Raw genomic sequence first — 15,179 nt, 5'->3', positions numbered from 1 at the left:
CCACATGGTACCGGAGGATGTGTCGTGTCAGTGCTTCATCGATCACATTAAAAAGTTTAGCCACTGCAAAGCAGTTTATAGGGGATGCTATACCTGACTCCTGCAGTCTAATAATAATTGTTTTGACTTTGACTATGGTTTGATATTTTAGAAAATCACATTCGAACAAATTTATTGAACACGAATTCTGCATATCTAATTGCCTTTGCCTTAAAAAATCCATTTATTAAAAATGCAGTTCCAATCAATGGTAAATGGGAATCAATGTATTCCCATGTTAAAAAGAAACACTGTCAACATACTGAGATATTTGAACTCCTTTTCCGATGACTGTCACTAACAAGAACAATGATGCAGGGATGCAGGGATAATCTAAAGATTAGAGCTCCCATTGGCACAGTCAAAGCAACAGTTCAATGGCTACAAAATGCTAACTCTCTCAACTTGAATCTACTTCTAGAATGGTTCACCACTGGCTAGTAAAACACAATGATCAAAACAATTTTCGCGAAGACCATAAATACTTTTCATACTTCAAAGGTAATGTTACAAATACAACTAAAGTGTATGCCACAAAAGAATTGACTGACTTGAGACTTGGCTAAGCTGTCTCGTCATCCTTCTCCTTAAAAACCTTTTTCCATTGTTCGGGACTGTCAAGTATCTCCCCTGTTTTAAGAAGATATCGGACCTTCCTTCCATCTTCCAGAACTTTATGTCCCACTCGGCTTGCCACATTCTGTGTCTTGGAGTACAGCATTACATTTGAACTGTGGATAGGTCCCTCAATCTGCATAATCCATCAACACATGCCCTGTTAAACCAAGATGTTTTGCTCGTCACTTTGAAAATTAAAACATAACTTAAGATACTACTCAGAATACTGTCTTTATATATTAGAAATGAAACTAAACTCAGCCATTATCTTTCCTCAAGTATGACTTACTCACAAATACAATTCACATTCAGACAAAGTAATTGTCATGAGTACAAGGAGAATCTTAGCAAGTACACGACAGCTTCTTAACTATTTGGTGGCTACACAGGAATTATGTTCTCAGAGCAGCAGGTCACATTATGTCATGCAATCATACAGCAGTTAAGTGGGCTGTTTCTCAAAGCCTCGACATTTACTATGAGATCCTTACATGGTATAACTGCCCAAAGGAAATTCATGCCTGTTGAATTTTTGAGCTAAGCATCTGGTCTATCTAATGAAATGTTTACTTCATTTTACTCATCTATCTTTACATTCCAGTTTACACAACAACATCAACTACTGTGGGAAAGGATGTTGCTGAGTGTCTCCAACGATCTTTCTGAGTAGCAAGTTGTGCCTCCACCTGTACATAACTGATTGCATCTACCTCCCTATAAACCATGCACATTTGTGGACATACCATCATTCAGATAAATCTTGAGACATTTTGTGGATATGGATGAAGTATGGCAATACTCAACAGAGCTGTGTCAGACAAAGAGGCAACTTTTTTTAAGCAGTTCAATAGAATTGAATTTCTTAGAGCTTTTATTTGATAATTGAGAGTGAAGAAGTTTCATCTACCTCTAATGATGCTGAAGGCTGAAGCTAGTTTCTACAGTTTTAGTTTAATCAGCTATGACAAATATGAGGCACTTGTTTCAGAAATAGTTTGCATTGTTTGACCATTCCCCATAATTACCTTATGGTAGTCATTGGAAATTAACAATGTCTATTCATGAAAAATCACAATGCACAGATTAACTAAGCAACACAAAAACTTGATGACTAATGAAAATTTTATTTCACTTACCTCAATAATTTGTCCTGCCTCGCCTTCTTGCCTGCCTTTCATATGTTTGGTCTTAAGATTAAGGTCCTTCACAATAATTGTACTGTTGTGTGTATAGATTTTTGTAACCTCGCCAACTTTACCCTTTTCACGGCCTGTGATTACTTTGACGGTATCACCTAACTTAACATGCATTTTTTTAAGAATAGGAAGACTGTTTGGTTTGCACTTTGTCCTTTCCCATGGCTTAATCTGCAAGAACAAGAGAATGACCACGGATCAGTTTGAATGAAATTTCCAGATTATCAAATTAAAATCTTTTTCCAAGAGGACGAAATTGATACAATTAATGAAAGATTTCACCCGATTGAATATTAGAGTTCTGATCATGCACCGTATTTCAATAACATGAATCATGTTTGCTCAATATCAATGAATCATATTTTATGGAAATTTTCAACCTCAATATGGAGAATGGAATATGTATCCTTTTGCAAATGGATTAACTATGGAGTCAAAACCTATAATAACAATCAAGTGTAACGGGAAAAAAAATTCCATGTTTGGAATTCAAAACATAATATTTATGTAATCATTTGATGTATTATGCTATCCCCTGTGCTTGTTCATTATATCCATTCTCTTTTATTTTTAAGATACATGTTCTACACCCACCAATAAAATTGCCAGGCACCTAATTTAATTACCAATGAAAAAAGTGTAGCACTCCAAGTTTGCTAAATGGGGCTCTTACATAAGCCTCCGTACAATGTGCGTAACTCAAGATTTATGAGGGTATGTGTTTAGTATAATGATATAATCAGAACCCCACAGCACCAAAAGGTAGTAACAAAGAAGACCAGTTTATTCCTTCCATCAGAAAAACATTTGAGCATCTTTCATTGACCATATCCAAATAAAATCTTTATAGGTTTTGCTTGTTTGTTATATAGGAAACACAAGAAAATATCCCACAGGGCATCTGGCATGGACCAAATCCCAAATTAAAAGAGCTGCAGATGCAAGGCTTCAGAGACAACTTGATGTCCAGAGTCGAACTATAGCATTGGTTTTTGGGTTAGTAGATTTCTGTGTATCTTTTCAATGTTCCTGCAATAAAATAAAGTTTAGCATCAATGGGGATGGAAAGATTGGACTCCCTTGGGACTACCAGAGGATCAGAATAGAGTGATTCAGAAGATATTCCGAGATAGGAGCGTGGTCTATAGGGAGAAAGATGATAAGGTTATATGGTGTGCTGCAAAAAGTGGGGGATACTCAGCAAAAGTGGGATATCAGTTGTTAGGCAGAGCAGAATGTATTGAAGATTGGCCATCAAATTTATGCTGAGATAAGGACTGTTTGCAGAAGGCAGGGGCCTTTGCATGGTCAGCAATACGAGGAAAATTATTAACTTGTGAAAGAAGGAAGAATTATGGATTCACAGGACCAACCCGATGTATTTTATGCCAGAAGGAGAAGGAAGATGTAGATCATTTATTAGTTCAATGTGAATTTGCACAGACATGTTGGCAGAAATTGACACTCCATCTGAATTGGACTGGTCCATTTCCAAATAAGATATGGCTGTTGTTTCAAGGTTGGCCAAAAGACTTCAAGAATTCTACCTTTTCAAAAATATGGATTATTAGTCCCTCAATAGTTAAATGGGAGGTGTGGAAGGAGAGAAATAGGTGAATTTTTCAAGACAAGACAGAATCTGTGGATAGAATTTGGGACAGAATTCACAGAACATCATGGACCTGCTTGATTCAAAGCAATTGGCCAGAGATAGGAATTAATTGGTTTAATGATGGATAGAGGAAAATGGATATAACAAAGAGAAGGGAGAATGTGATTTGGAAACCACTGGATGAAGATTGGATAAAACTTAATTTTGATGGAGCCTCCAAAGGGAACCCAGGAGTGTCGGGAGTAGGGGCAATTGCAAGAAAGGCTAATGGGGAAACCTCAACCATAGCAGCGGTAAGGTTGCCGGATGGAACTAATAATGTAGCGGAAGCACAGGCAACTCCCCTAGCTGTTCGATTATAAGCCAAGTTGAAGGTGAATGATATCCATTTGGAGGGAGACTCGGAGATCATTGTTAATATGCTGAAAAGAAGACAATCACATACCTGGTTTTTACAGAGCCAAATAGAGGATATAACTGCATTGTTGGATAAGTTTACTAACTTTAGAATCAGTCATACTTTTAGAGAGGCGAACCTTTAAGCTGATAAAATAGCAAATTATGCAATATCTTTACCCAACATTGGAGATATGATGATGGATAACTTTAGTGATTGTCCTGGAGATGAATTATGATAGAAAGATAGCGGCATCCTTTTGAGATGGTGGGAGATGTGCTAACAGCATGTAATTATGAGACACATTTAATGCCAATGCCTAGGACATGATGAGGTTTTTGGCGGCATTGCTACTCAGAAAAAGAATCAAAGATGAGGTGATGGATGAAGCGTGTGAAAGGAAGAGTGAAGAGCAAGTTATAATGAGTATATTCAACATTTACAAAGAAAAAGTGGGTAAGAAAGTAAGGCTTTTCGAAGCGAGAAGATAGAAAGAAGATGGAAGCCACATTCTCAGTCAATTCAAACACATAGTTGAAGTCGTTCAAAGGACCTGCACGATGGGAATGAGTGAAAGGGTTACTAAAAATCAAAACAAAGGAGATGATCTCGGGAGTGTTGGGGGTGATTGGCAACCAATTTCAAGAAAGAGCAATAAAAAGGCACACAAACCTGGACATAATTTCAATCTTCATTGCATGGGCTTTGGAGTTGAATATGAGCACATATGAAGTGGAATCTATTGCGCAAGCTCTATTTGCAAAAGACATGCTTGATGGGCTGGGATCAATTATGGAGTGGTCGATCCCAAGAATTGGGCAAGATCTAAGTGAGTGTTTTGTTGATGAAGATGACGCTCAACACTTTAGATATGTGCCCTTTTTGCGCTGGAAAGCATGGGTTGACAAACCCTTGATGTATAGGAAAGCTGAGGAGGCATGGCTGAGAGTGGTAAGGGAATTGGGGTGTGTGGAACAGGCAGAGCATGCAGCAGGTGTCGAGCCTTGGAGAAATGCCCCTCGACGTCAAAGAAGCAGTAGTGGCTCTCGGTCGGGACCGGGTGGTGATTGAGCAACGCGGCTCTAAGGCAGATGGAAACACAGTTTTGTGGGTGACGGATTGGCGGTGCTAAGAAACGGGCTGATTTTTTATGCTTGAAGTTGACGAGAAGAATAGCGAAGAAAGGGCAGGAAAATCCAGTCAGCCAAGCAGAGATGCTAATGGAAACCAAGTTTGCAATTGTTAAGATAGAACGACGGGCAGATAAAAGTTGCATAGGAAGCAACAGAGCTCAAATTTTGAGATAACATAGGAGCTCGTAGTTTATTTATTATTATGCATTTTTGGGTATTGTGAAGACTGTAAACTTTAAATAGTAAATGTTTAGAATAGAGGAATAGCTTATAGATGAATATAAGCAAAAATGGGGAAGATAGCAATGTAAGGCTAAAGAAGCAGAGGTAGAGGATAGATGGTCTTTTACTTGATGTAACGTACTTACTTTTTTAAATTAGTACAAAAAACCTATTACCGATCAAAAAAAGATATATAAATGCTATGAATGAATTTGTTAATGTCAACATCAGTTCTCTTAGCTAGCAACAAATGAATGTTGTTAAATTGAAGGAGAATTGTAATAGAGGATTAGTTATATAGGCTCGTCACTACCGACATCTTGAAGATGCCAGAAATTTACTTTATTGTGACTCAAAATTTTGTGGGTATGCACCTATTCCTGTCAAATGAAATGAAAATCCTAGGAAGTCAACTCCTCTGCAAAGACATTTAGAGACTTTAGGCTAGGATGTATTCTTGTTTAGGGGTTTTAACATGATATTTTGTTGTTCTTAACATTCAATTTCCTTGTTATAGTTAAATTTATGTGTTATGGTTTGAGTAGCACAATTTTGGGCACATGTAGCTTTACAATATTGATATTCTTGACAAAGCCCACTAAATGGTAGATTATGAATTATATGATTTTTGGTCCTACAATCCATCTATAACTGCAACCAATTTTTCCCCATGTTGATGTGATGCCTTCAAGTTACCTATGGTCATGAAAGGACAGTGATGTTTGTGATTATCTTGTGGCTACCCAAATTGATCATGTCTTCTAGCTTCATACTTCATTTTAGTTTTACATGTAGCCCTTGAAAGTTGTTCGGTGTTTAAAAGACTCATTCAAATCTCTCAACGTAGGAGATTGCTAAGTTTGAAATAATCATACTATTTGCAGAAATATGTAAGCCAATCAAAAGTTTGTAGCCTGTTGTTGCGTCGAAGCCACAAGGGCACCCTATCAATAAGATAAGATAAATTTATTAATATCGGAAAAGCGGCCACAAAAAAGGTCTAAGGGACTGAAAGCGTACAACCAAAGAGACTAACAACAACAGGGGTGTAATACCCCTCCTTTACTATCATTGTAGACTTCATTGTTAAATTTCTATATGACTTTTGTGGACATGTTTGCCCTTAATTGATATTTGAAATGCAATACCTTGTTATGTAAGGTAATTGATTATATCACATAACAATGGTTACTTGTAATGATGATGATTTAATTACTCTTAATCAATGAATGTAACTATCTTCATAGTGATGTCATATGATGTGTCTTCGAATGATGTTTACTATATCTTCATGATGATGAGTTGCTTATGTTAGAATATGATGTTATTTATAATCATGCTTTATTAATTATACTTACCCCATCCTCGCATGTGTATGGTGTGTATGTCTATTTTACATTTATAGTGTGTGTCTGTTTGTTTTACATTTCTATTTAATGTGCCTGATGTGGTTGAGGGAGGGAGTTGTAGTCACCTGCAAGTCAAGATCTACACGATGTACCACTCCCCACCATTGCCTATTTAGCTTAGATATATATGCACATGTACATGCTCGTCTTTTATGCAGATTGCAGGTACCAGGCATCGACTTCTCTAAATTGCTAGGATGAGCATGCCCTATCGCAATAACTCAATGGAAAGAATGGGGAGATAATGTTTAGGTCCAATCCCAACCAAACCCTAATTACTTGTCCTGAGAAGAGGACATTTATCTGACTACCTACCTTTTTGAAAAACCCGTGAGTTTTCCCTTGCGTTGTTTGATTTTTGACTTTGGTCAGTTTTGCTTCTGTTGCTTTTATATGGGTTTGATTATGTGATTTGCTTGATAAATGGTTTAATTATGGTGTTTGGATTAATCTTATGATATTCTAATTATTAAATATTATTTGATTTTAAAAGGAAACTATTAAAGTATGATGATATTTAATTATTTGGAAATTAATTAAATGTGTTTTAATTTAAAAGATTTGATTTAAAAATCTAAATTAAAATATTGAATAAAAAAAGAATTAAAATATTAAAGAGTAAATATTGATTTATTATAATTATTTAATTAATAATAATTAGTTGGAGTTGAATTTAAATAATGAGCTATAATTATTATTATTAATTTAAATTATAAATTATGATTCTAAAAGTATCATGCGAAATAAATATTGTGAAGAAAAAAAAGAAAATAATATTTTGAATGAAATGTGCTTTGATTGTGCATGAAAAGATTTAATAAATTAAATCATTTACTATTTAATTAAAAGTAAGTAATCTTTATTAAATTAAAATTTAGGAAACCCTAGTTAGGGTTAGGGCTCTTTATTAGAGGTTTTTTGGTCATTTTAGAGGGTGACAAGTTCTAAGGAGAGAAAACCAATGGATCAAAGTTAAAGATTTTTTTAAAGCTTAGGAGCATTTTGGATCACGTGAATTTACCAGATTGTCTCAGATTCCAGCTGTTGGTTTTGAGGTAGGGTTTGGAAACCCACTATAGAGTTTCATTCAGAAAGAACTATCTACCTCATGTCTATTAGAGTGCTTGTTAAATGAATGGTTGGATACTATTTTGATTTTGGATCAATGATTATGTTTGTGCAAATTTGGGAAGAAAAACTTGTTTGATTTTATTAGTAGGTTAATTTCTCCTAGGTTCCCGAGCAAGGCGTTACTTCATTTTAGTTTTACATGTAACCCTTGAAAGTTGTTTGGTGTTTGAAAGACCCATTAAAATCTCTCAACATAGGACATGGCAAAGGTTGAAATAATCATACTATTTGCAAGAATATGTAAGCCAACCAAAGTTTGTAGCCTGTTGTTGCGTGGAAGCCACAAGGGCACACTATAGATAAGATAAATTTATTAATGTCCAACAACAGACCACAAAAAGGATCTAAGGGACTGAAAGCATACAACCAAGGAGACTAACAACAACAAGACCACCAAGCAGTGTCTAGGAAAGAGCAGAACAAAAGAAAGCAATAAGGTGAAAGGGAAGCCAAAGCAAGAACAAGAACAAGAACACCCCCAAGGCAAGGACTAGTGATCCTTCCTTAGTGCAGAGAAGTCCATAACAGAAGGGTAAGGCCCAGAGCAACCAAGAATCCTAGTGCATCTCTAAGGACTCCTAGAGGGGTGACTCTATCAAGATAGCCCGTTGTAAGGTCTCGCAGATCTGGTAGAAGTGTTGATTGGATGCTTCACACCCTGAGCAAGAGGTAGGGGCAAAAAGAAGGCAGTGATAAGTTGATCCAAGAGAACCTTTATTAAGTTCCAAGATTAGAGAATCTAATTGAATTTGACGGAAACAACACATTCACTTACAATACAAAGTACGAAGGTAAAAATAGCCGTAATTATTAATTAATATAAGGTTATTAACAATGTAACACGGGGACGCATCCCGCCCCCCCCCAAAAAAAAGGGCCGTCTCGGAGACGACACACCCAAGACGGTGTCTCAACATTTCAGGCGGCACCACTTTGAGCGCCACCTCCGCCAGAGACGATGAGACATCTCTGAGACGTCTCGGCGTCCCCTATGTGGGTGCAGGGGGACGCGACGAAGTGTCATTTATTGTCGGAGGATGCCTAGACGTTTCCCACAGCAAGCAAAAGAGGCACATGAAAAAATAAAAAATTTAATGCATTTTTTTATGTTTTAATGTTTCTATTTTTATTATATTGGGTTGTGAGTCACATTCACCTTCTATTCTTCATTTTTATTCACATTTGCATTTCTCATTGTTTGCAACAGCAAGAAGAAGAGTGAAGAGCTGAGATAAGGGTTTGTGCAAAAGTGAAGAAAGTGTTTGCAAGTGAAAAAGGAGAGCCTAGGAGCAAGAGGAAGAAGAGGAAGGTTTACCATCTTGTTGAAGGAGATTTTCAAGCAAACGGCAAGGTTTTTAACTTGTTTTTCTGATTTTCAAATTTATGTTTATAAATTATTACTCAATGTTTTGAGTTTTAAATGTGTTGTTTCATTTTGTTATAGTTATGATTATCATTCATTCATTGGATCATTTACAAATATTAAATAATAGATTAAGATTCTTGATGTTTCAATGTTTCATTTTGCAAATTCTAGTTATTTAGTTTTAAATTTTAAAAAATTTAAAGTAGGGCATAGGCTGAAACTTTGTTTATTTAACTTTATTTGAAAAAAAATGATTTTGAGAAATGCAGTGTCAAAATGAGCTCCCACATTGATACTCATAGTGATGATGAGATGGAATTTCATTCAGATAGTGGCAGTGAATCAAAATATGAACATGAGCCTGAGGTTGGGGCTGAGGATGATGATGACATCGTTGAGAGGGGTGAGCATGAGAGTGAGATTGGGGCTGGGCCAAATCAATAAGGGTCCCAAACTAGTTCCACTTCTATGGGTACTGATTTTATACTATCTGGTAATCCATCTATTGATTGCCCCTCCCCATCTTTGGCAAAGTGGACTAGGGGTAAATTTGATCCAAAATCTCCTTTAAAACAATTTGCCAATAGAATAACAAGCGGATCAAGAACAGGTGGCACAAGAAAGTGGAGACGCAATATTTGTGGTGATGTATGGTATGTTAGCATCACTTGAGTGAATGTACACTCCCTCTTTTGGACAAGTAAAGGTGTCTTACCATGTAAGTTTTTGACTGAATCCAAAAACTTGAAGTTTAGAATTGAATTCAACAAGCCTTGGGGAGTTCTAGAGGACGTGGGCCTTCCAGTGCCTACTACCTTGGCTAGTAGGCAGCAAATATAGACTATACAGGAAGTGCATGAGCAACAAATACAGGAGCAACAACACTGGCGCATGCCTTCTTCTAGACCACAATATAGAGCTTCTTCTACTACATTGCTAACGGCAGCCTCCGCACCTTCCTCTACTTATAGCTCTATGGGTGTAGCAACAACCGAGACAAGCAAGGGGAAACGCAAGGTACAGTCTAGTGACAACAACCCTATAGCAGATTTGTTTGCAGCCCAAACGAGAGAGAAATTAGATGTATGCAAAGGAAAGGAAAAAGTTTATCTCGTCTAAAACATGTCAAGCAACATTTAAAAAGTTAAAGAATAAGCTAACTACTGCACCGATGCTTAGAGTACCCGATCCTCAGGATCACTTTGTGGTCATAACAAATGCATCGAGAGAAGGACTAGGGGGTGCCTTGATGTAAGAAGAATGTGTTATTATCTACACTTATTGATTCACAGATGGTTTCTGCTTGACCGACTAGCTTTCTTCTCTGCCACCTTTGACTTTCAATCTTAAGTCAACTCCTTTCATTGGGTTTTCTTATAGCTGTTTGATGGATTTTTAAAGGTGTTTTGGCTTTGGTTTGCATCTCCACAACAAATGTGGGATAAAAGAATTTTGCCTCTTAAAACATGGAGACTTGTGCAAATTGAGTTTTATTTAATCGCCCCTTAATTTGCACTTAATTTCATTTCAAAAGCTTACCAAGCCTTAAAAGGGAAAATCGATGCATCTATGGACAATCTTAGTCTTCATTTCAATCGATCCTCAGCCTTGCATAAGGATTCATGGTGGAATTTGACCATTATGGAGACTAATCCTTCTTGTTGTCTAACTTATCCCCCCAATAGAGATTTGACCATGTGAAGGACTTATAAAACCTTCCCTTTCACATACTTATTCATCCACCAAAGGGGAAACTTGACCATCATAAGGACTTACAATCTCTTAAAAATTCACTTTCACATACTTATTCATCCACCAAAGGGGAAACTTAACCCCCACAAGAACACCCATTTTAATTGTTTACTTGCTCATCAAGGGAAAGTTGAACCCCTATAGGGACACTCTTGATCCGAACACTTCATCTCTTTGTCTACTCATCTCACTCCTCAAGGGGGAAATCAACCCCTATAAGGACAAATGGAAATGTTGTGGGTGCACAAATTAGTGGAAAATCCTTGTCTAGAAGGACAAGCTGGATACCTTATTCTTCAAGTGGAAAATATAGCTTCATTGTGACTGAGTGGAGATTATATGGTCATAGGAAGTAGGGGAAATTCCATGTCCATAAGGACTTTTCATTTCACTCTTGAAATTTTCTAAGTATCAATCCGAGTGGAGAAATGATGCTCATAAAGACAAAGTGGAAATTCCTTGTCCATAGGGATTCTCCATTGCAAATTTTCCCACATTCTTTTTAAAGTGTTTTGACTAGTTGAAAAATTACCCCTATAGTGACTAACACATTTTGACTTTATTCCTCATGTCTAGTAGTGTAAATTCGATATTCATAGTGGGATTTTGAACATGATTTTCATTTTCTAATGCCCTCTAGGAGTGGAAAATTGATCCTTATAGGGACTTTTAGCCAAGTCTTAGTGAGTTTACTTGTTTTTGCCTTTAGGAGTGGAAAATCAACCCTTATATGGACTTTACACTAGGACTTGGTGGAAAATCAAATTTCAGAGGGACTTTTGATCCAAATGCAATGGAAAAGTGACTCCCATAAGAACTTTGCACTCCTATTGCATGATTTTATCGTTTCAGTCCAAATTAACAAGTAAAATGTGGCATTGAGACATCTTGAAAACCAATTGATTAGCCAAAATATTTCAATACTTATAAATATTCACCTAAAACTTGAAACTTTTGAAACCTGACCCTGTTGACTACAAACCCTCCAAGAATTGTTAATTTTTGTAGCCTTGATTACTTGAAATTTTTACCATTTTTCAATCCCTTTATGCTCAGAAATGACACTTCTATTGCCAAAACCCTAAAACTACGGGTGAAAAGAGGGGGTCTCTATTTTGAATAGGGTGATAGTGCAAAAAGTTCACAACAATTCACACTCCAATGCCCTCTACTGTTGTGTGTTTACTTATTTTATATTTACATTTATTAAGGGCCTAGTGATTAATAATTATAGTTACACCACCCTGCGAAATGGGGGATGGCAGGACGGGGGGACAAGTTTCCGAGACGGGGGGACAAGTTTCTGAGACAAGGGGACATAGGGGCCTTGATTTGGGGATGACAAGGGGACGGGGGGAGCAAGGTGTATATACTATACATATGGTACTTAAAATGCTAGTTATGAAAAGATTTACTACAATTATACAATATAAGATACAAAGATGTAAAATAAAAAAGCCTTAAACTGTAAACATTGAACATTGCATTGAAGTTTTCGACTGGAACATCATGATTCATGATCAAATGACAAACAAACAATGAACATTGAACATCAGCAATTAATAAATATTAGTCTATACATCAGTGTTCAAATCAATAGTATGAGTATCTAGATTCTACTAGCTAATAGTAATCAATGATCATATGAGTCATGACTCGTGTGTCATGACATAAAGATGATTACAATAAGTATCATGTGCCATGAATCATGATATCAAAATAAGTATATAATGCAAACAAAAACTACAAGTCTCCAAGAGTCCAAATCAAAATGCTAAATCAATGATCAATGATCATCCCCTAGAGGCTGGAAGTTGAAACTCATCGCCACTTAACTATCAATCTCTCCAAAATCAAGAGCCGAAAAGGGAACACCAACTAGTCTTGTGGCTGGATCTAAAGCATCCTCTTCACCAATCTGCGATGGCTCCTTAGGCTCTACGTCCCATCGTGATGCTGGGCTCTTCTTGTATATACGTGTCTTGCGGTCATCGATACGCAACACACTATGTACAACCACTAGTTTCTCTGCTCTTTGAGAGGTAAGTCTATTCCTCTTAAGAGAGTGGATGAAGCTATATGTAGACCAATTCCTCTCAGAAGTTGAGGAAATAGAAACCTGAGATGAAAAACAATTGGCCAGTGTGAGACTCAAGAATTAGAAATTGAACAATGATCATTGAACAATGAACAATGAAAACTTAAATAGGTTCAAGTTGAGGAACTAAGTACCTAGGACAGAAAACAAATAGCTAGTGTGGTGGTTGTAGATTTCACTCCGTAAGTTGACTACCACATAATGGGATCCCGTTGTGCATAGTCTTCATATCCGCCTTTGCCACTTGATTGAACCCCTGAGAGTAGCAAATTTGGTCCACTCAGTGCGAACCTTAGCTGCTGTCTCAAGGTGATGGGGACACAACCCAAGAACAGAATGGAACCAACAGAAAGGGAAAATTATATTAACTGAGGAAATAAGCTAGTACAAACAGTGCAGAGAAAATAAACTTCAAAACATGCCCTAAGGGCTTACAATAGCATAAATCTGGAGAATATTTCTCCTTTTAGCACCCCCTCTCAAACTCCACTCCGAACTGCCTTTTACAATGCCGAAAATCTCCTTAAATAGACCTCGAAGGGTTAAGGACTAGGAGTACATTCTAGAAAGCGCTAGTAGGCATCCACCGACGAAATAGAAGGTTCCGAAAGCTGCATTAGAAGTCGGTGCAAATCTAGAAGAATCCAGAAACGGTAACCGAACTTCCGGGAGGCATAACTTTTGAACCGTAGCTCCGATTGACGAACTGTTTATATTTTCGGAAAGCTCTCGAAGCGCTCTATAGCCCTATGGACCAACTTCGCTCGTCCCCCAATTTTCGACCCTTTTCGAGGTCATTTAATGCCCCAAACCTGACTTTGAAGCATTCTTAGGAGGTCTCCAAAACCCGAAAAACTGCAATAACTTTCAAACCGTGGGGCCTATTGACCTGATTCTTTTTCTGGAATGCTCTAAATCATGATTACATTCATCTGGCCAATTCACACCTTCTAGTTTACCGAAATGATGGCCCAAATACATGCTCCTATTTTTTTGGGATTTTCAAATGCACTGATAGTTGAACTATGAGAGTTGGAACCTTTATTTGAGCCAAATGGGTATCCAAAAATGTAAAGACATGAAACAGAAACTAAGTCTAAGTACATTTTTTTGGGTGACACAGGATTGCCCTTATACCTCTGGATGCTCCTGCATCACAAGGTCATACATCCTATCTATGCACTTGAGTAAGACGAAAGGGGGGAAGCGTTGCCAGAGAGGGAATTGGATAAGAGGCACCAATCCACCGATGAGTCAACAAGTATGAGTTCCAATCACCTTGGCTAAGGGTAAACGACTAGGCATGCAAGAGTATACTATGGACAACCATGAGCTAACTTGGGCAATATATGTATATCATTATTATAATAATAAAAATCACTAAGCATTAATTAAACTAAGAACTAATGTGTTACCTTTATGAATTGCATTGATCCTAAAGCCTCTTGTGATATTTGTCATGTCTTAATATAACGATACGATAGCATCTACATATACTTGCACATGTATATACACATATATGAATGTATGCATAAATTCGAATGACAAGTACATGAACATATACGCCCACTTAAAATATAATGTATACACTAGATACGTGTGTTTAGAAGATCACGCATATATATATATATATATATATATATATATATATATATATATATATATATATATATATATATATATATATATATATATATATATATATATATACGTGTGCACATGCATACACAAGTATAGGTAGATGTAGGATGGTATTTTTATATTAAAACATTTAGAATGAAGTTATTATTTTCCAACCTTGGCAATGGTTTTAATATTTTATCATGAGCGGACATATTTCTTATATTTTCTTTATCGAGCCCTTATATCTTTTTCAGTGGCCATTTTAATTTTATAAAATTGCCACATATGTTGTCGATGGCTCTTTGTTTGTAACTCTTTTGCCACCTTTTACTTCTTGCTTGTAACCGACCATGCAACCAAGTAAGACAAGATTTTATATGTGTGATGGTTCCTAATGAAATGATTCAAAACACCATATTAGAGATATTGCAATTGCATACTATCTACAATACATTCCATATTATTTCACAGACACATATTGCCTACAATTAATTTCATACCACCTCACAGTCGCATATCTTTGCAACTCCATTGCCTTGATTATTTATTGGAACCGCGCATCATTGTTGTGAGCTCATTTCAC

The 15,179-nt window shown here is 36.7% G+C and overlaps 1 protein-coding gene across 1 annotated transcript in view; it reads right to left on the bottom strand.

The window, feature by feature from the left end:
- Positions 1 to 204: 204 nt before the first annotated feature.
- RPL24 (Translation protein SH3-like family protein) overlaps positions 205 to 15,179 on the bottom strand; it is a 62,737-nt gene continuing 47,762 nt past the window's right edge. Inside the window, exons 3-4 of the mRNA XM_089788977.1 lie at positions 1,794 to 2,024; positions 205 to 790 (exon numbers count right to left, since the gene is read on the bottom strand). Coding sequence (XP_089645103.1) covers positions 602 to 790; positions 1,794 to 2,024 — 420 coding nt within the window. The 3' untranslated portion in view covers positions 205 to 601. The remainder of the gene's footprint in view (positions 791 to 1,793; positions 2,025 to 15,179) is intronic.

This window comes from Cupressus sempervirens, chromosome 6, assembly GCF_028749045.1.
Source record: "Cupressus sempervirens isolate cs-2001-9-10 chromosome 6, ASM2874904v1, whole genome shotgun sequence".
NCBI lineage: Eukaryota > Viridiplantae > Streptophyta > Pinopsida > Cupressales > Cupressaceae > Cupressus > Cupressus sempervirens.
Note: the sequence above shows the minus strand (reverse complement) of the source record. Positions and strands in the feature narration are given on the sequence as shown.